At 44.9% G+C, this 26,813-nt stretch overlaps 1 protein-coding gene across 1 annotated transcript; it reads left to right on the top strand.

The window, feature by feature from the left end:
- The first annotated feature begins 250 nt into the window (after positions 1 to 250).
- INIP (INTS3 and NABP interacting protein) lies at positions 251 to 26,113 on the top strand. The gene is made up of 5 exons (XM_049785085.1): positions 251 to 381; positions 1,799 to 1,865; positions 17,060 to 17,162; positions 20,976 to 21,066; positions 25,403 to 26,113. Exons 2-5 carry the CDS (start codon positions 1,841 to 1,843, stop codon positions 25,496 to 25,498), a joined length of 315 nt encoding a protein of 104 aa, XP_049641042.1. The 5' UTR covers positions 251 to 381; positions 1,799 to 1,840; the 3' UTR covers positions 25,499 to 26,113.
- The last annotated feature ends 700 nt before the right edge of the window (positions 26,114 to 26,813 follow it).

Genomic DNA, 26,813 nt, shown 5'->3' with positions numbered 1-26,813 from the left:
TAGGGACCCGTTTGGATTCCGCCCCGCCCCTCAGTTGCGTTACATTTCGCCCCGCCTCCGCCCGCCTCAACCAATCCAACCCGCCTCTGCCCGGAACCTTTGCAGCCGTCACTCTCGCTCTTTGAGGACAGGAAGTGACGAAACGTGAGGTCAGCAGTCGAAGCACCAATCAGCGAGGGGAAATCGGCGGGAAGGCGGGACTTCTGCCGCCCTCTGGCTGTCCGTCAAGCGGGAGGCGGAAGCGCGGTGGGGGCGGGAAGGTTGCGGAGGCGCCGAGCGGAGTGCCCAAGCCTAGTAGTGGCGGGCCGGTCTCTAAGTGGTCGGGTCGCGCCCTTGTGGCGAGAGCGCGCGGCCCGACGGCGGGGTGGTCCGTCCCCCGTGGTAAGTAGGACCCCGGAGGCTCGGGGGATCGGCGGCCTCCCGCGTCACTGCGTGTCTCTGGGCTTCCCGAGCCCGCGTGCAGGGCCGCTTCAGGGATGCTTCAGACCGGCCGGGGCTGCCAGGCTCGTCTCTTGGGGCCTGCGCCCCTCGCTGCCCGCCCGCCTACCTGCTCCCTCCTGGGGTTCCAGCCGCCGCCCGAGACCCCGGCCCACCCGTGTTTTGCTCCCAGCGCCACCCCGACGTGCTTGGCTCCCCGGGCCTTCCTGGGCCGCCTTTTGTGCTTCGGATGCCCGTGGACGCCTTTGGGCGGGAGCAAGAGCTTGCTGAACCTTCCCCCGAGGCTTGCTTGTTTTATTTTGGGGGGTCACACCCAGAGGCACTCAGGGGTTCCTCCTGGCTCTACGCTCAGAAATCGCCCCTGGCGCGGGGATCATATGTGATGCCGGGATTCGAACCACCGTCCTTCTGCATGAAAGACAAACCCCCTACCTCCATGCCAACTCTCTGGCTCCTGATTTGGGGGGGGGGGTTTAGGGGGAATCATACCCAGCGGCACGCAAGGGTTACTCCTGGCACTGTGCTCAGAAATCTCCCCTGGCAGGCTCAGGGACCACATGGGATGCCGGGATTCGAAGCACCGTCTGTCCTGAATTAGCTGCATACAGGGCAAATAAAAGCCTTACCGCTGTGCTTATCTCTCTCCAGCTCCAGGCCCCCAAGGCTTTCTTAGTGCTTGTGCAAAAGCCCGAAGTTTGCTCTAATTTAATAATCCAAGGGGCGCTTCTTAGCTTTGAGAGCTTGGGTACCATCTCCCACGATGAATGGTGACTTGGTGAAAGTATTTCAGATATTTGACGCAGTGGATGGGGCAAGAGAGGATGCACTTTCCCTTTTGGTCTCTATCTTAGTTTCTGTGTGTTTTTCGTTTGGTTGGTTGGTTGGTTTTTGGGCCACACCCGGCGGTGCTTGCTTAGAAATCGCGCCTGGCAGGCTTGGGGGACTATATGGAATGCCGGGTTAGAACCCCGGGTCCGTCCCGGTTTGACCCTGTAAGGTAAATGCTCTACCGCTATGCTATCGCTCCGCACCCCCCCCCCAACCCCCGGGTGTGTTTTTGAAGCGATCCTAGAAGCACAGAGCTAAGTGAATTTTCTTCCTAGCACCGTGGATTGTAATGTAGTTATCAATGGGTGGATGTCTTTGCTTCCAAAAACCAGTCACATTAAAGGTGCTGTCAGTATCCCCAAGAATACAAAGCTCTAACAGAGACTTCGCAGAGGTTCATTGTGCGAACGGATCTCTGCTTTCCTGCTCTGTTTGTGAAGAATGTGGGAAGCTACAGATGTTTCATTGTATCAGGCTAGTTGTTACTGAGAATCTCAATGGCGTGTTTTATGCGTGTTCACATTTCCCACAGGTCTAGCTGCTACTGAACCTAGTGGAAACAGAAAATAGGAGAATGGCTGCAAACCCTTCAGGTCAAGGTAAGGCAATATTTTAATAGAGAAAATTTACCATAGGACAGTTAGCAGGAATCCTAAATGAATACCAGAGCAAAACCCTGTATTTGAGACAGCTCCAACGTTGTAGGAAATATATGATGAGCGGGAGCAAGAGCTTTCTGAACCTTCCCCCAAGGTTTTCTTGGTTTATTTTTGTTTTGTTTTGGGGGAGTCACACCCAGTGGCACTTAGGGGTTACTCTAAGTGTTAAGAGCTGCTAATCCTGGTCTATGGTAAGATCATTCATGTATTCCTAGGTCCTCCGACATGTATATTCTTGTTCATTGGTTTTTGTTTTGTTTGTTTGTTTGTTTTACTAAATCAGAACCATTTTTTAGAATTAGAAATGTTGGGGGCATGGAGCCGGAGAGATAGCATGAAGGTAGGGCGTTTGCCTTGCATGCAGAAGGTTGATGGTTCGAATCCCGGCATCCCATATGGTCTCCCGAGCCTGTCAGGAGCGATTTCTGAGCATAGAGCCAGGAGTAACCCCTGAGCGTGCCCGGGTGTGACCCCCCCCCCAAAAAAAAAGAAATGTTGGGGGCCAGAGGGATAGCACAGCAGTAGGACATTTGCCTTGCATGGAGTTGACCTGAGACAGACCCGGGTTCTAACCCCAGCATCCCACATGGTCCCCTGAGCATGCCAGTAGCGATTTTTGAGTGCAGAGCCAGTGGTAACCCCTGAGCACCACCGGGTGTGGCCCAAACTCCCCTTCTTCCAATAAATAATTAGAAATGTCTTGATGCAGGATCCTTGCTTTTCTGTTCATTTTTCCTAAAATTAAATATACATGTCACCTTTGTTGAGAGAGCTCAAAAGCAAATCTGATTAGACACAACCTCAGTTTCTTAAAAAATGAGTTTCTAGGGGCCGGGCGGTGGCGCTAAAGGTAAGGTGCCTGCCTTGCCTGCGCTAGCCTTGGACGGACCGCGGTTCGATCCCCCGGTGTCCCATATGGTCCCCCAAGCCAGGAGCAACTTCTGAGCACATAGCCAGGAGTAACCCCTGAGTGTTACCGGGTGTGGCCCAAAAATCAAAAAAAAAAAAAAAAATGAGTTTCTAGGGGCCGGAGAGGTAGTGCTAGAGGTAAGGTGTCTGCCTTGCAAGCGCTAGCCAAGGAAGACCACGGTTCAATCTCTCGGCGTCCCATATGGTCCCCCCAAGCCAGGGAAATTTCTGAGCCTTAGCCAGTAGTAACCCCTGAGCATCAAATGGGTGTGGCCCAAAAAACCAAAAAAAAAAAAAAAAAAAAAGAAAAAAAAGTTTCTAACCGGAGAGATAGCATGGAGATAAGGTGTTTGCCTTTCATGCAGAAGGATGGTGGTTCGAATCCCGGCATCCCATATGGTCCCCTGTATCTGCCAGGGGCAATTTATGAGCATGGAGCCAGGAGTATCCCCTGAGTGCTGCCAGGTGTGACCCAAAAACCAAAAACCAAAAGCCAAAAAAAAAAAAGAGTTTCTAGACCATGGCGTCCATATAGTCCCCCCAAGCTAGGAGCAATTTCTGTGTGCATAGCCAGGAATAACCCCTGGGTGTCACGGGGTGTGGTTGAAAAACAAAAACACCTAGGGGGATGGAGAGATAGCACAGTAGTAGGACATTTGCCTTGCATGCAGCAGATTTAGGACAAATAGTGATTCGAATCCCAGCATCCCATATGGTTCCCCGTGCCTGCTAGGAATGACATCTGAGTGCCGAGCCAGAAGTAACTTCTGTGTGATGCCAGGTGTGACCCAAAATCCCCACCCCAAAAGTAAGCTTTTAGAATATAAAATAGAAAGGCCAAACTGCACAGTGTTCTGCTTAAAAACTTGATACGCCTCTATTGCCTTTTCTGTCAAGACTGAAGGTTGATCTCTCTTCTTTGTTGATTTTTTTTTCCATCTTAGTTTTTTTTTTAATTTTTATTGTGGTCAAAGTGAATTACAAATCTTTCACAGTAATATTTAACATACATAGTGTTCATCTTAGTTTTGCATATATTTCTTTCTTTTTTTGGTTTTGGGTCACACCCGGCAGTGCTCAGGGGTTAGTTACTCCTGGCTCTCTACTCAGAAATCACTCCTGAGCAGTGTGGCACAACAGTAGGGCATTTGCCTTGTAATCAGCTGACCTAGGACAGAACTCTGATGGACCCCACTCCACTCCCTCTTGTCCCATATGGTTCCCCAAGCCAGGAGCAATTTCTGAGTGCATAGCCAGGAGTAACCCCTGAGCATCACCAGGTGTGGCCCAAAAACCAAAACCAAAACAAACAAAAAAAAGTGAGTGAGAAATCTTTCCTGGCAGGCATAGGGGACCCTATGGGATGACAGGATTTGAATCACTGTCTATTCTGGATTGGCTGTGTGCAAGAGAAACACCCTAGCTCTGTGCTATTTTTCCAGCCTCAGTTTTGAATACATTTCTTTTGGGGGGTGTTCACACCCGGTGGCGCTCAAGAGTTACTCCTGGCTCTCCATTCAGAAATCACCCCTGGCAGGCTCAAGGCACTATGTGGGATGCCGGATTCAAACCACCATCCTTCTGCATGCAAGGCAAACACCCTACCTCCATGCTATCTCTCCAACCCCTGCAAACATTTCTATACATTTTCTATTTCTATATAATTTTTAGTTTCTGTAAAGGGTGTTTGAGGAGTGTGTTTCCTATATGCTCAGCTTCTTTCCCTCATTGAACACCTGAGTGTTAAATGTCAGAAGTTTTGGGGCTGGAGAGATAGCACAGCAGTAAGGCTTTTTGCCTTGCATGCCGCCAACCCATGATGGACCAGGGTTCTATTCCTGGCATCCCATATGGTCCCTCAAGCCTACCACCTGGCAGAACCAGGATTACCCCTGAGTGCCACTGGGTGTGGCCCCCCAAAAAAAACCAGAAAAGAAAAAAAGTGTCAGAGGTTCATTTTTTTTTTCTTGTGGGGTGATAGTATCTGTGTGACTTTTCCATTGCTTGTTTGTTCATTCTCTTGCTTGAGGGCTAAGGGCTTGTCTCAATTTGTGCTTTTGTGAAAAGACTTCTAGGATTTATTTATAGGAACTCTTTTGTTTGTTTTGTTTTGTCTTGTTTTGGGGTCACACCCAGTGGCACTCAGGACTTACTCTTGGTTCTGCACTCAGGAATAATTACTCCTAGCAGGCTCATGGTACCATGGGATGCCGGGGATCAAACCCAGGTTGGCCACATGCAAGGCAACTTAGCCTACTTGCTGTGCTATTGCTCTGGACCCTGTTCTAAGACTTTTTGTAGACATATATTTCAGATTCTTCTGGATGAGCAGATAGAAATGAAATAGCGGAATTAACTTTTTGAAAATGGCCAAACCTTTGCCCAAAAGTTTGTACCATTTTACGTTTCCTCTTGAAGTTTCTGCAAATTCTGGTTGTTCATATACAGTGTTGACAGACTCTTTACTTTTAGTCATTCTATGAGTGTGATGAGTGTGAGTAACTCATCATTACAACAACTTGTGTTTCTTTCCTTTTTTTTTTTTTTTTTGGGGGGGGGTGTCACACCTGGCAGTGCTCAGAAATCGCTCCTGGCAGGCTCGGGGGACCATATGGGATGCGGGATTTGAACCACCGACCTTCTGCATGCAAGGCAAATGCCTTACCTCCATGCTATCTCTCCAGCTTCGAGCTTATTATTTATTTAGTGACTTATTTGCCACACCAGGCTGTCCTTAGGGCTTACTCCTGGCTGTGTGCTCAAGGATCGCTCCTGGCAAACATGGCGGACTGGATGTGGTGCATGTGTTTTAAATATCTTCCCATTTTTCTTTCAAAATTTTTTTTTTACTGGATAATAGGTATCATAGCTAAGCCATGGTAGAACCTGGATTCTTTTCTTTTTTTAGACCACACCTGGCAGTGCTCAAGGGTTGCTCTTGGCAGTGCTTAGGTGACCCTATGGAATGCTGAGGATTGAACTCAGGTCGGCAGCATGGAAGGCAAATACCCTCCCCACTGTTCTATTTTTCTAGCCTCTAGATCAGGGGTCTCAAAATCAATTTACCTGGGGGCCACAGGAGGCAAAGTCAGGGTGATCCTTGAGTGCAAAGTCGTAGTAAGCCTTGAACATTGGGGGTTGTGACCCAAACAACTAAAACAAAACAAAACAAAAAAAGATTCCTCTAGGGCAGGGCACAAAATGTTGTACAGAGGGCTATTTCCGGCCCTTGGGCCGTGAGTTTGAGACCCCTGCTCTAGATCTTAGATTCTGTTGTCATTCACCAAGATGTGATTTTTTATTCTAGTAGACAAATGTGACTTATCCCAAACTCCAAGTGTTTGGAAGTAGCCATAAACTCTGTTCAAGTCTTTTTTTGTTTTGTTTTATTTTGTTTTGGGGCCACACCTGGTGACACTCTGGGCTTACTCCTGGCTATATTCTCAGAAATTGTTCCTGGCTTGGGGGACCATATGGGACACCGGGGATCGAACCGAGGTCCATCCTGGATCAGTTGCTTGCAAGGCAAATGCCCTACTGCTGTGCTATCACTCTGGCCCTTCTGTTCAAGTCTTTTCCTCCTCCTTTTACCTGATTCCTGGGTTCCCTGAGGAGCCTATTGAAACCATATAAGTAGTCCAGCAACAAGCAAAAGCTTTGAATGACACTCGTGTCTGTGTGTGTGCTCATGTGTTTGCTCATGTGCACACTGTGTGTGTGTGTGTGTGTGTGTGTGTGTGTATGTGTGTGTGTGTGTGTGTATGCTGTGCTGTGCTGTGCTGTGCCTTACGCTTTACTCTTGCCTCTACTTCAGAGTCTCTACCCTAATTTCCAACTTTTTCCCAGTTTCAAACAATGTACTTCAGGCCATTAAGATGATATGAGCTAAGCTGTTTGTGTATCAGGAAATGTGCCAGGCAAATCCATAGGCTTCCAGAACTTACTAAGTGCCGTGCCTGCTGACTATGGCTGTCCCCAGTGCTGCCTTTTTTTTGTTTTTGTTTTTGTTTTTGGATTTTCGGGCCACACCCGTTTGATGCTCAGGGGTTATTCCTGGCTAAGTGCTCAGAAATTGCCCCTGGCTTGGGGGAACCATATGGGAAACTGGGGGATCGAACCACGGTCCTTCCTTGGCTAGTGCTTGCAAGGCAGACACCTTACCTCTAGCGCCACCTCGCCGGCCCCTCCCCAGTGCCTTCTAATAATGAATTCTCGATATTTTATTCAGCATTTGCAGTTATAGTTGTGGGACAATTAGTCTCACCAGAGTACTCCACTACTTGCATCCCACTGAATCTGTTATGTATTTCATTGCAGTTAGGACAAACCAAAGTTACTTGAGTTTAATAGAACTCTCATGCTAGCCTTGGTGATAGTGTGCCAGTTATAACTGGCTAGCGTTGCTCTCTCTCTCTCTCTCTCTCTCTCTCTCTCTCTCTCTCTCTCTCTCTCTCTCTCTCTTTTTGGCGTCGGAGCTGCTCAAAGGTTACTCCTCGCTCTGGCTCAGAAGTCACTCCTGGCAGGCATGGGGGACCATATGGGATGCTGGAGATTGAACCAGGGTTTGTCCCATGTTGGTCACATGCAAGGCATGTGCTATCACTTTGGTCCCTTTCTCTGTCTCTTTTTTTTTGGGGGGGGAACAGACCGGTGACACTCAGGGGTTACTCTTGGCTATGCGCTCAGAAATTGCTCCTGGCTTGGGGGGGGGGCCATATGAGATGCCCGGCGATTGAACTCTGGTTTGTCCTAGGTTAGCGCGTGCAAGGCAAGCGCCCTACCATTTGCACCACTGCTCAGGTGCCTCTTCTTTTTTAAGTGAAGCAAGAGGGCTTTTTTGTTTGTTTGTTTTGTTTTGTTTTTGGGCCACACTCGGCAGAGCTCAGGAATTACTCCTGGCTGTGCATTCAGAAATTGCTTCTGGCAGGCTCAGGGAACCATATGGGATGCCGGAATTCGAACCACCGTCCTTCTGCAAGAAGCAAGAGTTTTTATTGAAGGAGCACAAGCTTTCTCTAGAGTGGAAAATGTAAGCCAAGAGAAGCAAGTGAGAGATATGTTCAAGGGAGAACACAGGTTTGAGGAGCCACTTGTGCTGTTCTGTTCTCTCAAATAACCAAGTGTGGTCTCTGGGCTTTCTGGATTGCTCACAGCCAACATTCTCGAATCTCTGATGTGTTTTGTTTTGTCTTGGTGGTGCCAGGAATTGAATCGGGGTCTTCAACACTTGGGCTATATCACTAAATATATCCTTAGCCTTCCCTATGGTCTTTGACCTCCTCTTATTACTAGGTTATAAGGACTCAGATTAAAAATAGGTTAATGGGGCCGGAGAAATAGCATGGAGGTAAAAGTGTTTGCCTTGCATGCAGAAGTTCGGTGGTTCAAATCCTGGCATCCCATAAGGTCCCCCGAGCCTGCTGGGAGTGATTTCTGAGTGTAGAGCCAGGAGTAACCTCTGAGCTCGCTGGGTGTGAGCCAAAAACCAAAAATGAAAAAAGGTTAATTAGGGGCCGGAGAGAGAGCTTGGAGGTAGGGCATTTGCCTTGCATACACAAGGACGGTGGCTCAAATCCCGGCATCCCATATGGTCCCCTGAGCCTGCCAGGAGCGATTTCTGAGCATAGAGCCAGGAGTAACCCTTGAGCACTGCGGGGTGTAACCCAAAAACAAACAAGCAAAAAAAAAAAAATAGGTTAATTAGAACCAAAATGAAAACTAAGACTATGTTAGGAAGATGCATTGTTCAAAATCAGTCCTGTCAAAATTAAGATAAACTTTAGATTTTGTCTCTATTCTAATGATGGAGATTTACAATTTGCAGGTTACTTTTAATTTAATTTTTATTTTTTGGCATTTGCAATAAAATAACAAATTTTTAGTGTTACTTTTAATTGGATCCAAAGTCAAAGCCACTAATCTGAATAGAGATGAATTTGGAGGGCCAGTGTGATAGCACAGCTGTAGGGTGTTTGCCTTGCACAAAGCTGATCCAGGACAGACCTGGCATCCCATATGCTTCCCCGAGCCTGCCAAGAGCGATTTTTGAGTGCAGAGCCAAGAATAACTCGATTGCCTCCAGGTGTGGCCCAAAAAACAAAACAAACAAAAAAGGAGATAAATTTAGATTAGTCTTTGGCTTTTGTTCTTTTGTCAGTGATGTAGCTGGCACTGTTAACCACTTCGAATAGACACCAGCAGGGGGAGATCGTGTCATGTTCTACAGACTCAGGCTCTTAGTGAAAAAATTTAATTATTCTGATCTATTGCATTTACTCTGTATTAAATTACTTCTGTACTCTTTGGTATAGGAACTGAATATGAACATTTGAAATTCCAAATGCCATAATTATCTTAAAATGAGAACTGCAAGAACCATGACTTAAAAAAACCTTAGCCTGTGCCCTCTAATTTATTAATTATATAATATAATAATATAATATAATGTAATATAATGTAATGTAATATAATATAATATAATATAATATAATATAATATAATATAATATAATATAATATAATATAATATAATATAATATAATATAATATATATTGGTTTTTGGGTCACACTCGGCAGTGTTCAGGGGTTACTTCTGGCTCTATGCTCAGAAATCACTCCTGGCAGGCTCAGAGGACCACATGAGATGCCGGGATTCGAACCGCTGACCTTCTGCATGCAAGGCAAATGCCTTATCTCCATGATAATCTCTCCGGCCCTTATTGATATTTCTTGTAGAGGACAGAATCCCATTGTGTTTACTGCTTCTCTGTCTGATCCAGCAGTCTAATACTGTAATAGTAATCAGGAATCAGGACTAGTGACTTCTTTTTTTTTTTTTTTTTGGTTTTTCGGGCCACACCCGTTTGATGCTCAGGGGTTACTCCTGGCTACGCGCTCAGAAATTGCCCCTGGCTTGGGGGGAACCATATGGGACGCTGGGGGATCGAACCGTGGTCCTTTCCTTGGCTAGCACTTGCAAGGCAGACACCTTACCTCTAGCGCCACCTCGCCGGCCCCAGGACTAGTGACTTAGAAGTCTTAGAAGACACACTGTAATCTCACGTTTTAATTGTTATTTACTTTTTTTTTTTTTTTGGCTAAACCTGGTGGTCTTTAAGGTTTACTTTTGCCTCTGCACTCAAGAATTACTCGTGACAGTGCTGGGGGAACCATATGGGATGCCAGGGATCAAACCCGGGTTAGCAGTGCATGCAAGGCAAGCAACCTACCTGTTTTATCACTCTGACCCCTCACATTGTTTCTGATATCCACTGGAATGTGCAATGTTTACTCTGCTCCCAATATTTATTTCGTTAAAGAGAATTAATATTTAAAATTTTAAGATACAGGTAGATTTTCAAACTGGTCTTTCGCCAAGGTTGCACTCCTTCATAAAAATCCTTCACTGCAGGCCAGAGTGTTAGGGGAACATTTAAAATAGATATTATAATAACTCAGATATGTGATGGATGCCTGTTAAGCCCTTCTCCACCCCCCACCTTGACTAGATATTGTTGCCTGTTAAGCCTCTCTGCCTTCTTGATCCCCTTGATCTGGAACATATTTCACCTTGAGGCGTCAATGGCCTTCTGCCATCAGCCAACACCCATCCTAAGAGGAACTTAACATATTTGGGCAAAGGAATGGACTTCTGCTTGCTCCTCCCAAGGTTCTCCCCTTTTCTTTTGAAAAAGGACAAGTTTGCCCTCTGATTGGACATGGTATTTAACCCCGGACTAGGGCGGTTCCTTAAAAGACACCTTCCTAGATTACCCAGTGCTTCTGCTTTCAGTCCATGTGGCTGCCCTCTGAGCCCCAGAGCTCTGGATTAAACCCACTTCGCTTTTGCATTCTCTGAGGTATGTTTCGTGGTCTTTATTGAGGTGATGATTTCCCACCACCCCACTCCCGACCCTGGGCTTCCCCCCTTGAGTTTTATTGTTTCGGGGGCCACACTCGTTGCTGTTCAGTTGTCTATTCCTAGCTCCAGTCCTTGGAACCTTACTCCTTGACTTGAAGTCAGTTTTGTTGTTAGTTTTGTGTTTGCTTTGGGGCCACACCGGACAGCGCTCAGGGGTTACTCTTGGTTTCTGGCTCAGAAGTCGCTCCTGGCAGGCTCGGGACAATATGGGATGCTGGGAATCGAACCCAGGTCTGTCCCGGGTTGGCCATGTGCAATCTTTTCTTTTCTTTTCTTTTCTTTTCTTTTCTTTTCTTTTCTTTTCTTTTCTTTTCTTTCTTTCTTTCTTTCTTTCTTTCTTTCTTTCTTTCTTTCTTTCTTTCTTTCTTTCTTTCTTTCTTTCTTTCTTTCTTTCTTTCTTTCTTTCTTTCTTTCCTTCCTTCCTTCCTTCCTTCCTTCCTTCCTTCCTTCCTTCCTTCCTTCCTTCCTTCCTTCCTTCCTTCCTTCCTTCCTTCCTTTCTTCCTTCCTCCCTTCCTTCCTCCCATCCTTTCTTCCTTCCTTCCTTCCTTCCTTCCTTCCTTCCTTCCTTCCTTCCTTCCTTTCTTTCTTTCCTTTCTTTCTTTCTTTTTTTTTTTTTTTTTTTGCATACCTGGCAGTGCTCAAGTCTTAACCCTGGCTCTGTGCTCAAGGGCCACTCCTGCAAGGGCTCCAGGGTGATTGTTCCAGGGATCAAACCTTGAGTAAGCAGTATATAAGGCAAACACAGTATCAGATTTATAATCGTTCTGGCCCCTGTTCTGTTAAGATTTAGATATCGCAGTGTAACTTTCATAAGGTTTGAATTTTTACCCCTGGACACATTTTATATATTAAGGAGTATGGTAGGCAATGTGGGAATGTTGCTTATGTGATTTTGGGGGGGGGGGGCAGTTTGGGCCACACCAAGCCGTGCTTAGGGGTTACTCCTGATTGTCTGCTCAGAAATAGCTCCTGGCAGGCACGGGGGACCATATGGGACACCGGGATTCGAACCAACCACCTTTGGTCCTGAATCGGCTGCTTGCAAGGCAAACGCCACTGTGCTATCTCTCCGGGCCCGCTTATGTGATTTTTTACATGGCTCCTTTTAGAGACTAAGAATGCATTTATTCATGTGACCTATTCGTTTTTGCTTCCCTTAGACTGAGGACCCTGAGGACTAGAATCATGTTTCTTTTGTGCTGGCCTTAGCACTTGTCTATGACGGATAGACAATAAATAAATGTATGCTGAATCAGTAGACCATTGGGCTGTTGGGGAGGGAGTTGGGCCACATCCAGTGGTGCTCAGGAGTGATCCTGAGAGATGCTCAGTAGAACCCACTGCAGTGCTTGGGATCTAACTGTATTCAGAATGCAAAACAAGTATTACCCCTGTCTTATTTCTGACCCCGTAACAAATAATTTGAAGCATAATGCCACAGTGAAATTTCTAACAGGTATCTTAAGTATAATACTGCTTTATTTCCAGTAAAAAAATAAAAAAGAATTCCAGCTAACCCTTATTTAAATGTGATAGAGCTATTTCTAGAAAGCGAATATAAGGTTCTAGGGTTTAAGTGCAACTTAATGAATGCTAGTTAGTTAATGATATATTTTTTTTTTTTTTTGGTTTTTGGGCCACACCCTGTGACGCTCAGGGGTTACTCCTGGCTATGCGCTCAGAAGTTGCTCCTGGCTTCTTGGGGGACCATATGGGACGCCGGGGGATCGAACCGCGGTCCGTCCTAGGCTAGCGCAGGCAAGGCAGGCACCTTACCTCCAGCGCCACCGCCCAGCCCCTTTTTTTTTTTTTTTTTTTTTGGTTTTTGGTTTTTGGGCCACACCCAGTAACGATCAGGGGTTACTCCTGGCTATGCGCTCAGAAGTTGCTCCTGGCTTGGGGGACCATATGGGACACCGGGGGATCGAACTGTGGTTCGTCCAAGGCTAGCTCAGGCAAGGCAGGCACCTTACCTGTAGCGCCACCGCCCAGCCCCTAGTTAATGATATTTTAATCACAAAGCAGTGTGTGGGAGTTAAATGTTTATAAATGAATGTGGAAATGAAACTCCATATGATTGTGAATGGAGGTAGAGGTATGGTTCTAAAAGTAGAAAAATTTAGGAACTATTGCTTTGAGTTTATTTTATTAGGAAAAATTATAAATATTAAGAAATTCATATCAAATATGAACATATCAAATATATTTAACATCTCATGATTCTAAGAATATTTAAAAAAGGCATATTAGGGACTGGAGAGATAGCATGGAGTTAGGGGGTTTGCCTTGCATGCAGAAGGACGAATGCTGGCATCCCAAATGGTGCCTCAAGCCTGCCAGAAGCGGTTTCTGAGCGTAGAGCCAGGAGTAATTCCTGAGCGTTGCCAAGTGTGATCCAAACCCCCTCTACCCCCCAAAAAAAGGACCACCTTGGGTGGATAGGTAGTAGTACTGTGGGTAGAGCACTTTGTATGTGGCTGACCTGGATTTGATCTCTGGCACCATATGGGGTCCCTTGAGCCCTACCAAGAGTGATTCCTTGAATGCAGAGCCAGGAGTAAGTCCTGAGCATACTGGGTGTGACCCAAAGACCAGAATAATTTAAAAAAAGGGGGGGGGGGGCTGGAGTGGTGGTGAGTGTTTGCCTTGCATGCACTAACCTAGGACGAAACAGGGTTTGATCCCCTGGCGTCTCATATGGTCCCCAAGCCAGGAGTGATTTCTGAGCACATAGCCAGGAGTAACCCCTGAGCATCACTGGGTATACCCCCCAAAAAAGAATAATTTAAAAAATCCACAACTTATAAACAGACTGATAAACCACTTTGCTAATTATTACCGTAGTTTTCACAACATAAACACACATAATTTTTAGATGCTCTCCTCCCCTGCACTCAGGCTTCAGCTCCAGGCAGCATTCACTCCAAAGCTGCACTTTGGGTAGGAGAGAATTCGTCTAATGGTATGAAAAATAGTGTATATATATATATATATATATATATATATATATATATATATATATATATTAGTACACTATTTAGAATAAGTTTAAGTAAATTGTAGAGTGGAAATCTATGCCAGAGGGCTAGTTCAGGGGGTAAGGTGTTTGCTTTGCTGTGACTGTCTGGTCCTCCAAGCACAACCAGGTGTGACCCCCAGCACAGAGTTGGAAGTAGTCTCTGAACACTATCTCAGGTATGATTCCCTGGCCTAGCATAGAACTAAAGCTTCTACCTACCAGCATGGATCCTGCCTGCCTGGATCTACGTCAGCCACATCCCTTGCCTTAGAAAAGTATTGAGGGGCCGGCCGGTGGCGCTGGAGGTAAGGTGCCTGCCTTGCCTGCGCTAGCCTAGGACGGACCGCGGTTCGATCCCCCCGGCGTCCCATATGGTCCCCCAAGAAGCCAGGAGCAACTTCTGAGCGCATAGTCAGGAGTAACCCCTGAGCGTCACAGGGTGTGGCCCCCCCAAAAAAAGAAAAGTATTGGGGTTTTTTGTTTGTTTGTTTTTGAGCCACTCCCGGTGGCGCTCAGGGGTTATTCCTGGCTATATGCTCAGAAATAGCCCCTGACTTGGGGAATCATATGGGACAGCGGGGGATCAAACCCTGGTCTGTCTTAGGCTAGTGCGCACAAAGCAGACGCCTTACGCCCCAGGCCACCATTCCAGCCCCGAAAAGTATTCTTAATTGGGGGCCGGAGAGAGAGCATGAAGCTAAGGCTTTTGCCTTTCGTACAGAAGGTCAGTGGTTCCAATCCTGGCATCCCATATGGTCCGCCGAGCCTGCCAGGAGCGATTTCTGAGCATAGAGCCAGGAGTAACCCCTGAGTGCTGCCGGGTGTGACCCATAAACAAACAGACAAACAAAAAGTATTCTTAATTACTTCCCATAAGCAGATAGACTACTTTAAATTTGAGATTTGAAATAAGCTGCTATTATTACCCAAATATCTCCTAGCTTTTATAATGCAATGTAAAAATGGGCAGGCACTGTTAATATGAGATTTTTTTTAATTTTTTTAATTTTTTTTTTTTTTGGTTTTTGGTTTTTGGCTCAGGGGTTACTCTAGGCTCTATGCTCAGAAATCACCCCTGGTAGGCTTGGGGGAACATATAGGATGCTGGGATTCGAACCACCCTCCTTCTGCATGCAAGGCAAACATCCTACCTCCATGCTATCTCTCTGGCCCCTATTATGAGATTATTTTTTAAAATGCAAGAAGGAAGCATCATAATCAGAGACTAAAAAGCCTAATAGATCTGTCTGTACCTTTCCTGTGAAAATGGCTCTTGGCTGCCTATATTTAGGAATAAAGCCAATAAGTAAACCACTACGATCAAAATAAAAATTATATTAAAAAAAGGAATAAAGCACTAGAATGCGATGTAAGAGATAATTTTGCCTACTTAGAGTAGGAACTGAATTCAGGAAAGTTATGTTAGAGATAAAAATATATGTTGGAGATAAAGCTGGTTGAACTAAGTGGGAAAAGGGAGGTGTTACGTAGGGAGACTTAAGGAGACAGCAACACAAAGAACTGGAGTGTTCAGTTGGCATGTGGAAGGCCTGGGTTTGATCCCCAGCACAGCACAAATCTGTAGGCACTGCTGGGAGTGAATCCTACTGGGGGCACAAACTTTGCTCACCAGTGGTACACACCTTTCCTTGCCACACCATGGCTTTGAACCTAACCACTTAATAAAGACTTGACTGTGAAAAAATTACTGAGATTTAAGGGAATTGTGAGGAGAAAATTGGGTTACCTCTGGTTTAAATTAACCAAGCTCTAAGTAAGTATAGAGCTTCCATCTGACCCAGAAATTTTACTTTTTGGCATCTATCGTGAAAGATTAATTCAAGAAGGTATTTGTATGCACAATTGTGTTCATTTTAGCACTTAGTACAACATCCAGAATATGATAGTAAGATGGATAAAGAAGTTGTGTTGTAGTCAGAGAAATAACACAGCAGATAGGGTGCTGGCTTTGCATGTGGCCAACCCAGGGTTTGGTCCCAGACATCCCATATGTATTACCCAGAGCATTGCCCAGGATAATTCATGACTGTAGAGCCAGGAGTAAGCCTGAGCATCACAGAGTCTGATCCAGAAACTAAAGAAACTAAAGAAAAAATGTGATTTAGGTACACAATAGAATACTATGCAGCTATTAGAAAAGATGCAATCATGCAGTTTGCTCCGACTTGGATAGACCTGGAAGGCATCATGTTAATAAGTGAAATAAATCAGAGGGAGGACAAATATTGAGTAACCTCACTCATATGTGGAATATAGAGAAAACAAAAAAATGGACAATATCCAATCATGATAAACCTTATTCTTGTATTACAAAACTGAGATGGGGGCTGGAGTAAGAGCACAGAAGGTAGGGCATTTGCCTTATACATACCTGGGTTCTATCCCTGGCATATGGTTCCTTGAACCTGCCAGGAACAATTTCAGAGAGTAGAGCCAGGAATAACCCCTGAACACTGGATCAAGCAGAGGATAGGGAGGAGGGGAGAGGAAGAGGGAGTTGAGAAATAATCTATGTACATAGGTGGGGAACATGGGCATGGTGGTGATGAAATGCAGTAACTCCAGCAAAACCATGAATGTGAATATTCTTGTAGATGGTGCTTAAATTACAGTAATTGAAAAAGAAAAATGAGAATTTTGTATATTCTCTTGGGGTTTATATGCTAGCACTTGATCCAAAATTTTAAAATCTAGTTTATAGATTGGAGACTTATATATTAAGTATTAAGTATGTAGAGGAACGCCTTTCTGTACCCTTTCAATTACACTCCCTTCCTATCTCAGAATAATTTTCCAATCTGTAGTATTTCCTGGTTCCTTGTTCCTTGAAACATTGTGTATCATTTCTGAATAAACTCAGTTGAGAGAAAGCAATCCTGTATGTTTAGTGTGTTTCCCTCCCATGAAAGAGTTTTTTTTTATTCATAAAGGTTTCAAACTTTCCTCTGAGCAGACTAGAGATGAGTTCCTACAACTTTGGGGCATCAGATGCTTTAGGAATCAAGCTTTGAAAAGTTCTCCATCAATAGTAGGCTTCGTATTCTGCTTTATAGATTCTATATTATGTCTTTATAGTTGGTGAGAAATGGGGAGTTCAGGAGCAGGAACTCAGGGTAGTACTTACTGGGGAGTCCATTATGCATTACAGTGTTAGAGAATAAAATTTTGTGTCAGGGCTTCCAGCTGGCCTAGTAATAAAAGAGATCTAGAATGATTTTCTTTTTTCTTTTTCTGTCCCACCCGCCTTCTCTCATCTTTTGTAGGTTTTCAAAACAAAAATAGAGTTGCAATCTTGGCAGAATTGGACAAGGAGAAAAGAAAATTACTAATGCAGAACCAATCTTCAACAAATCATCCTGGAGCTAGGTATTGAAGAATAAAGTGGCTATTAGATTCAGTGATATAAGAAATGTTTTGAACACTAAAACTCAAATTAATTGTTAATGGTTTTGTTTCTTTAACAATGGAATCTATAAATGACTTTTTTTGCTTTCAAGTTAGCTTTGAAAAACTAAATAAGTTTTAGCAATTTTAATTAAAAGATCTTACAGCCTTTTTTGTAATTTTTAAAAAATTATTATTATTTTTGGTTTTGGGGCCACACCCAGTGACACTCAGGGGTTACTCCTGGCTATGTGCTCAGAAATCGCTCCTGGCTTGGGATGCTGGGGGATTGAACTGTGGTTCGATCCTAGGCTAGCCCGAGCAAGACAGACACCTTACCAGTTGCGCCACCATTCCAGCCCCAAGCCTTTTTTTTTTTTTTAAGGGATTTATTTAGCTTTTATTCACTATAGAAATGATTGCCTGGGGCCGGGCGGTGGTGCTAAAGGTAAGGTACCTGCCTTGACTGCGCTAGCCTCGGACGGACCCCGGTTCGATCCCCCGGCGTCCCATATGGTCCCCCAAGCCAGGAGCGACTTCTGAGCGCATAGCCAGGAGTAACCCCTGAACGTCACCGGGTGTGGCCCAAAAACCAAAAAAAAAAGAAATGATTGCCTATGTCCACTTTTTAGGCATTTTACAAAGTAGATTAAATTCATGTGGTTGAACCCTTGAATTAATTCTATTTACTATCTCCTCCATCAGTTCATGACTCCACTCTGCCCTCTCCTAATACACACCCTTTTCCAGTCAGGCTCCTAACCTATCCTGCCACTCTGTCTTTTCAGTGGTGCATGTGACTTTGAGAGAGACTTTTGTCTTGGAATTTGTCCCATACTCTTGCAGGAATTTGACCTGGTTGTGGGATTTGTTTTGTCCTAAAGTAGCCCCTTTAGTTCTTCTTGTGAAGATAGTTTTGAGTCTATGAAGTTTCTGAGCTGTCATTTATCCATGAAGTTGTATATCTTTCCTTCAGATCTGAATGAGAGTCTGGCTGCGTAAAGTATTCTCGGTGAGGCTTCATTTTCATTATATCCCACGGCTGTCTTTGGGTGGAAGGAAGTGGACACTGGTGAAGGGATGGATGTTGAAATATTGTATGCTTGAAACCCAGTCATGAATAACTGTAATCTTATGGTAACTAAAATTTTGGGGGCCACACCCAGTGGTGCTCAGGGGTTACTCCTGGCTCTGTACTCAGAAATCAATCCTGGCAGGCTCAGGAGACCATATGGGATGCCAGGGATTGAACCCTGGCCTGTCCCGGGTTTCCCTGGTTGGCTGCATGCAAGGCAAATGCCCTACTGCTGTGTTATCACTCTGGCCCAGTAACTAAATTTTAAAAAAGTGTTTAAAAAATTAAAGCTACTTAACAAATACTTTGCAGGTGTGCGGGTCACATGCTATTCTTCAGGGATTGTTCCTGGTACCACTTGGAGGATCTTATAATAGTGAGGATTGAATGAGTGGTTCTAGCAAAGAAATCCTGTACTTCAGCTCTTGAAATATATCCCAGATCCCCTAGTTTGCATCTTTTCCCGGGACAGATGCATCCATTTTTTCAGCTTGTCCTTTAGGGGACATTCTTACACATTACACATTTGCATCTGTGCCTGCCCATCTGTCCAGATGTTCTCTGGAACATCTTTGCTTCTGTGTTCCACTGACATTTTAGAATTACTCTGTTCCAAACCCAGTAGTCTCCCTTCCTAGCTCTACTTGATAAATTCAAGTTTCTTGTTATCATGAATTATGTCGATCTTCTAGTAACCAGAACCATCACAATGGAATTTAAATATTTAGTTTTTCCTTTTGTTTCCCTTACTCCAGGCACTTCCCTTTCTCTTATGTTTATACTTTGATCGCTGTTCATGCTGACCCTGCTCCTAGCCACTCACTTTTATTTCTTGTTGTTCAGCTTTAGGAAATAAATCAATTTTCTCATGGTTCCGAAGCTCCTTAAATCCAAGACTGGTACCAGGTCAGAGAGAGCACAGGGGTTAAGGTGCCTGCTTTGCATGTCTGGTCTCTGAACATCATCAGGAGTAGCCCCTGAGCACTACTGACTGTGACTCAGACTCCCAACCCCGCCTGCCACAGGAAAATATCAGGGTACAGCATGGTCAGGTTCTAATGAGGGTTCTCTTCCTGGATTGCAAACAGTTGCCTTCTCTCAGTCTGTCTCTCCCTCCCCCCACTTTCCTTTTCCCTGTCCCTCTCTTTGTTCCTGTCTTTCAGTCTTCCATCTCTGGTGCTTTTTTCATTTAAAAATTCTCCTCCTTGGGGGCTGGAGAGATAGCATGGAGGTAAGGCATTTGCCTTGCATGCAGAAGGACGGTGGTTCGAATCCTGGCATCCCATATGGTCCCCCAAGCCTGCCAGGAGCAATTTCTAAGTGTAGACCCAGAAGTATCCCCTGAGCACTGCCGGGTGTGACCCATAAAACCACCAAAAAAAAAAATTCTCTTTGTTGGAATGCTATTCTCTTATTTTCTTCAATTAGTGAACAGCTGAATCATGGGCACTGAACTATAATACACTTTTTATGATGGAACGTTTTCTCTTAGCATCACACTGATGTCTGCATTTTGTTTGTTGTTTGGGGCCCCCTCCCCACAGTGCTTACTCTTGGCTCTGCTCTCAGAGATCACTTGTGGCAGTGCTTGGGGGAACATAGAGGTTGAACCCGGGTCTGCTGTGTTCAAGGCAAGCACCCTGCCAATTGCACTGTCTCTCCAACTCCGATAGCTACATTTCTTAACTTTACATCTTCATATCCTGGCCCTTGTGTTCTTTACCTGCTTTGTTTTTGTTAATCTATATTACCCTTTCCTGATCCTATTTCAAATTCTCCTTGATTTCTTCAAACATGTTTGATTTCTTCAAAGATGCTAAGTTCTTCTGCTTTTCTTTGCATGCTTTACTTTCTTAATTTGTTTTGTGGGACAGCCACAAAACACCCAGTGGTGCTCAGGGGTTACTCCTGGGTCTGCGCTCAGAATTCACTCCTGGTGGGTTCAGTATGAGATGCTGGGGATTAAATCTGGGTCAGCTGCATGCAAGGCAGGTTCTCTACCAATGGGTTGCTATCACTCTAGCTCCCATGCTCAACTTTCTGCATGAAACATGAGACACTTCCATTTTCATCACACTTATTATTATTTTTAGTTTTGGGGCCACACCAGTGGCACCCAGGGGTTACTCCTGGCTCTGTGCTCAGAAATTGCTCCTGGCAGGCTTGGGAGATCATATGGGATACCAGGAATCGAAACTAGGTCTGTCCTCGACCGGCCGTGTGCAAGGCAAACGCCCTACTGCTGTTGCATCACACTAGTAACTTTGTGTAGAACCTGGAGTACTTTCAGTGCCTAAAAGCAGCAAACCAGGGGCCGGAGAGATAGCATGGAGGTAGGGCGTTTGCCTTTCATGCAGGAGGTCATCTGTTCGAATCCCGGCGTCCCATGTTGTCCCCTGTGTCTGCCAGGAGCAATTTCTGAGCATGGAGCCAGGAGTAACCCCTGAGCAATGCCGGGTGTGACCCAAAAACCACAAAAAAAAAAAACAAAAAAAAAAACAAAAAAAACAGCAAACCATAAATTATCCATCAGAAGGCGAGCATTTGAAGTTTCAATAAATAATAGAGACTTTCTTCATATCATTAATGTAGACAGTGGGAGACAGGGAGAAAAAGACATCCTGGAAGGTCTTATTTTTTTATTCCCTATAAAGACTATATAATGACGGCTGTTGATTGAGAAGTGAAGGGCAGCCAAGTAACTGTGATTCTCTTTGTAGCATTGCTCTCTCAAGACCGGCACTGAATAAGGACTTCCGGGACCATGCAGAGCAGCAGCACATTGCAGCCCAACAGAAGGCCGCGCTACAGGTGAGGAGCACAGAGAATGGCAGGCTTTCTCGTCAGGGACTGCCTGCGTCTTGGAAACCTGCACTGTACCTGTTTTGCATTGTAGTGCAGCGATATCAATAAAAATGTCCATACACAATTGCCGTAGCTTGCTAATGATCAGTCATGCCCAGAGAATTGTTTTGTTTTTGGGTCACATCCTGTGACTCTCAGGGGTGACTCCTGGCTATGTGCTCAGAAATTGCTCCTGGTTTGGGGAACCATATGGGACGTCGGGGGATCAAACCATGTTTTGTCCTGGGTCAGCTGCGTCCAAGGCAAACACCTTACCACACCACTATGGCCCCATGCCCAAAGAATTGGAAGGACCAAGACAGCAGTAATAAAACTCTCCATTATGGGGCTGATGCGATCATGATTGATTCTGTGCTGTACCTGGCAAGGGATTGCTTATGCATGAAAGAATTTAGGGCACTGGTGGGCCAGACACATAGCTCAGGGGCGAAAGAAGGCTTTGCATGTGCGATCTGGCTTAGATCCCTGGTGCCACATAGTCCCCCATTAGAAATGAGAGTTGCCGGGCCTGGAGAGATAGCACAGCGGCGTTTGCCTTGCAAGCAGCCGATCCAGGACCAAAGGTGGTTGGTTCGAATCCCGGTGTCCCATATGGTCCCCTGTGCCTGCCAGGAGCTATTTCTGAGCAGACAGCCAGGAGTAACCCCTGAGCATTGCCGGGTGTGGCCCAAAAACCAAAAAAAAAAAAAAAAAAAAAAGAAATGAGAGTTGCCTCTGAGCACTGCCAGGTTTGAGCATCCCCCCTTCCCCCCCCCCCCCCCCAATTTAGTATGTTCAGATGGACTGAATAGTTTTGAAAGCTGAACTGCTGGGAATCTTCCTAGAGAAACTTCTAGAGAAAAGAGAGCTTTTTTTGGTTTTTGTTTGGGGCCACACCTGCAATGCTCAGTGGTTAACTTATTTTACTGGCTTTAACTCCTGGCTCTGCACTCTGGAATTTCTCCTGGCAGTGCCCAGGGGCAATATGTGGACTGCCAGGGATTGAACCCAAGTTGGCAACGTTTAAGGCAAGCATTTCACCTGCTGTACTACAGCTCTGATCCAACCTTGGAGCTTTTCTACCTTCTTTTCTTTCCTTCTAAATCTTTTTCTGAATTCAAGGGGAAAAGGGGTTGAACTGCCTACTTAATAGAACATGTAATTATATATATAATACACACACACACATATATATTTTTTTTTCTTGTTTTTTTTTTTTTTGGTTTTGTTTTGATTTTGGGCCAGATCCAGTGATGCTCATTGGTTACTTTGGCTATGTGTTCAGAAATCACTCCTGGCAGGCTCAGGGGACCATATAGGATGCTGGGGATCAAACTCAGGTCTGTCCTGGGTTAGCCATGTGCAAGGCAAATGCCCTACCACTGCGCTATCACTCTGGCCCCCTATTTGTTTTTAATTTGTCGTGCTAGTGTATCCTCTCATAGTCTTATTGGTTTGGTTTAGTTTGTTTGTTTTGCTTTTTGGGTCATACTCATCAGCGCTCAGGAGTTACTCCTGGATCTGCACTAAGGAGTTACTCCTGGCAGACTCAGGTGACCAGATGGGATGACTGGGATCAAACCTGGATCATCTGTGTGCAAGGCAAATGCCCTCCTCACCGTGCTATCCTCTAGCCCTACGCGTTTGTTTGTTTTTTTGTTTTGTTTTGTTTTTGGTTTTTGGGTCATACCCGGCAGCACTCAGGTTACTCCTGGCTCTATGCTCAGAAATCACTCCTGGCAGGCTCGGGGGACCATATGAGATGCCAGGATTCGAACCACTGTCCTGTATGCAAGGCAAATGTCCTACCTCCATGCTATCTCTCTGGCCTCAGTTTGTTTTTTTGACATGGGTGTACCACGTCTGGCCATGCTCAGGCCTACTCTGGAGGTGCTGGGGCTTTGCACTCTGAGACCAGGACTCAGGCATACAGGGCATGCTCTCTCGCCTTTTCAGTTTAGTTGTAGGAACACACTCTGGTTCCTCACAGGCTACTCCTAGCTTAGCGCTCCTGGATGTGCCTAGGAACCATGAGGTGCTAGGGTTCCAACCTGGGGCTCCAACATGTGAAGCATGTGCTTTGCCTTTTTTTTCATGGGGGGGGGTCAAACCCAGAGGCACTCAGGGGTTACTTCTGGCTCTGCACTCAGAAATCACTCCTGGCAGGCTCGGGGGACCATATTGAGTGCTGGGAATTGAACCCAGGTCCACCCTGGGTCATCCACTTGTAAGGCATGTGCCTTACTGCTCTGCTATCTCTCTGGCCCTGTGCTCTGCCTTTTAAACCATCTCTCTTGCCCCCTAACCCTGTTGTTTACTATTTAGAACCTCTTTTTTTTTAATTTTTGCGTCATACCCAGTGGTGCTCAGTGGTTACTCCTGGCTCTGTGCTTATAAATCTCTCCTGGCAGGCTTGAGGGACCATATGGGATGCCGGGATTCGAACTGGGGTCCTTCCTGTGTTGGCTGTATACAAGGTAAACACTTCACCATTGTGCTATCACTCTGGCCCCTAGACCCTAGAACCTTTTTTTTTAATGGTTAGCATGCCTGTATCCAAAACTTCCTGATCATGGGAATCTGTGATCACGTTTAAAAACTATTGTTCTTCCACATGCTAATGAGGTTTAGTATTACATTGGTATTGAATAATTGAAGATTCCTAGGAACTCCAAACCAAATCTTTACTTGTGCCTTTCAAAAAAAATTGTGTGCTTGCAGAAGGACAGTGAATCGAATCCCAGCATCCCATTTGATCCCCCGAACCTGCAAGGAGCTATTTCTTTTTCTTTTTCTTTTTCTTTTTTTGGTTTTTGGGTCACACCTGGCAGCGCTCAGGGCTTACTCCTGGTTCTATGCTCAGAAATCGCTCCTGGCAGGCTCAGGACCATATGGTATGCCAGGATTTGAACCACTGACCTTCTGCACGCAAGGCAAACACCTTACCTTCATGCTATCTCTCCGGCCTAACTAGGAGCTATTTCTGAGTGTAGAGCCAGGGGTAACTCCTGAGCGCTGCCGGGTGTAACACCCCCCAAAAAATTGGTGTGGAAGAAAGAGATAACACAGCGGTAGGGCGTTTGCCTTGTACCAGCCAATCTGGGACGGACCCAGGTTCGATCCCTGGCATCCCATACGGTTCCCGAGCCTGCCAGGAGCAATTACTGAGCAGAGAGTCAGTTGTAACCCGTGAGCAATGCTGGGTGTGACTCAAAAACCAAAAAAAAAAAAAAAATTCAGAGTTTACTCCTAGCTCTGTACTCAGGAATCACTCCTGATGCTCTGAGGCACCATATGGGATACCGGCATCCAATCCAGGTCAGCAACTGCAAGGCAAATGCCCTACCCACTGTACTATCTTTCAGACCTCAAGACCTTCACTTAGGCTATTTATTTATTTATTTATTTATTTATTTATTTATTTATTGTGTGGTTTTGGGCCATACCCAGTGACGCTCCGGGGTTACTCCTAGCTATGCACTCAGAAATGGCTCTTGACTTGGGGGACCATATGGGACGCCGAGGGATCGAACTGCAGTTCGTCCTAAGCTAGTGTGGGCAGGTGCCACTGCTCCAACCCCTACTTAGTCTTTTAAATGTGAGATGAGGATTTTGAGATTAGACCAAACCATCTCACTGTGAGAACCTAAACCAGTCTTCTTTCAGTGACAAGGAGTTACCTGTGCTTTTATATTTTTTTTTTTTTTTTTTTTTTTTTTGGTTTTTGGGTCACACCTGGCTGTGCTCAGGGGTTATTCCTGGCTCCAGGCTCAGAAATTGCTCCTGGCAGGCACAGGGGACCATATGGGGCGCCGGGATTCGAACCGATGACCTCCTGCATGAAAGGCAAACGCCTTACCTCCATGCTATCTCTCCGGCCCCTGTGCTTTTATATTTTATGTTATACAATCTCTACACTATCTTGGGCTCTTCATCACCAGTCTAGCTAACTTCCCTGCCTTTCCTTGCATCCACTTCCCATCATACTCTTCTTCACTGGTTAAAAGCAAAGGACTGTGGGCCTTTTGCTGGTTTCCCTCATTCCCAGGAATAAAGTGATTCATGTGCCATGGGCTTACTTATTGGCTGAAGAATCAGAGGAGAGTGGGGCCATAAATGAGTAACTGGTTAATATCAATCCTTTATTATTGTATGTCTCCCAGGCATTAGACAAAATCAGCAACATAGGAGCTGCTTTTTGAAATAAATTTGGTCTCAAGCACTCAAAGGGTAAGTAACTTTAATCCTTGGCAGAAATATTTTGACTGTTTTTTTTTTTTTTTTTTTTTTAACTAATTCCCAGCATGCTCATGCACACTCGTCTGGATACTTCATAACTCAAGACTCTGCTTTTGGGAATCTTATTCTTCCTGTCTTACCTCGTCTGGACCCAGAATGAAGAACATAATTTGCAATGAAAATGACTTTGTAACGTCAGATGCCAAAGCTATGATCGCTCAGTGCTATACAAACTGTGACTTTTAGAATTTTGGTGAACTGATTTTTTTTTTTTTTTTTGCTTTGTTAAAAGGAAGGTATTTGTGTAAATGAAAGCCAAAAAGGAGAGTGACAGGATGCTGAATGTTCTAAGAAGCTCTTTTATTGAAGAGAGAATTATGTTACCTGTGACTATCACTCTTTTGTATTGCAGTTTTTTTAAACCCCAGCAGTTTGATTTTTGACTCTGAAATCTGGCTGTGTTCTGGTCTACCACAAAAATTGATCTCCCCATTTCCACTATATTTGTTGGACTCAATATATCATGTCTACATGTCAAGAATCATTGATACTACTTTCAAGAAACAAGGGTGCTTTTGAAAAAATGTGAACCTTTAGGCTCAAGGTTACTGAAATAAGTCACATTCAAATTTGTTGTTAATACATTTGATATTAGTGTCATCGGTCTCTCATTCTGAAATGCTCTAACTCATAACTAGTTCCCCTATTCACAACTTAAGAGAAAATCCCAAATAAGACTGGATTACCAGTCTTTTTTTTGTTTTGTTTTGTTTTTCGGCAACACCCGTTTGATGCTCAGGGGTTACTCCTGGCTAAGCGCTCAGAAATTGCCCCTGGCTTGGGGGGATCATATGGGACGCCGGGGGACTGAACCTCGGTCCTTCCTTGGCTAGCGCTTGCAAGGCAGACACCTCTAGAGCCACCTCAACCGCCCCTGGATTGCCAGTCTTAACATGTTTTGTAAATATGTGCCACTATAAATGATATGACTAAATGCTAATAACAACAGCAATAAGAAATGTGGCTATTTTTCACATTTGTATATGTCCCTATTTTGTGTGACCCACCAAATGGCGTAGCTGTCTGAGTCTTGTCTATTTTGTGCTGATTAAAGATATGTGCAAGTGGAGCCCCCTTTTATTTACTTCAAGGAGGAAGGAGTTTGGTTAAACAAGTCTGTCACCTCCTACACCTTGAACAGCATCTGATCTCAGAGATGCTTATTTAAATAATGCAGTCTTAGAGTGCTCATCTTGGAGGCCCTGGTTCTAATTCCCAACACCAGAAAAAGGACAGAAAAAAAAATTACAGGCCCCACTACTTTAGTCCTACAGAATTAGAATCTCTAATTCAAAATAAAATCATGAGTTAGAGAATTTACTTGTGATAGATACTTATAAATTCATTGACTTTTATAGATCCTTAAGGTCAAAATCATTTGGCTAAAATTTCCTTTTAAGAAAACTTAATGGGGG

The sequence above is a fragment of the Suncus etruscus genome, chromosome 1, assembly GCF_024139225.1.
Source record: "Suncus etruscus isolate mSunEtr1 chromosome 1, mSunEtr1.pri.cur, whole genome shotgun sequence".
Classification (NCBI taxonomy): Eukaryota; Metazoa; Chordata; class Mammalia; order Eulipotyphla; family Soricidae; genus Suncus; species Suncus etruscus.
Note: the sequence above shows the minus strand (reverse complement) of the source record. Positions and strands in the feature narration are given on the sequence as shown.

What these genes read in the sequence shown, in the direction of transcription:
- INIP (XM_049785085.1), top strand. Translation starts at nt 1,841, where the DNA reads ATGGCTGCAAACCCTTCAGGTCAAG. An exon ending in TGCAAACCCTTCAGGTCAAG is followed by an intron (nt 1,866 to 17,059) that starts GTAAGGCAATAT and finishes CATCTTTTGTAG; the next exon opens with GTTTTCAAAACAAAAATAGA. An exon ending in ACAAATCATCCTGGAGCTAG is followed by an intron (nt 17,163 to 20,975) that starts GTATTGAAGAAT and finishes TTCTCTTTGTAG; the next exon opens with CATTGCTCTCTCAAGACCGG.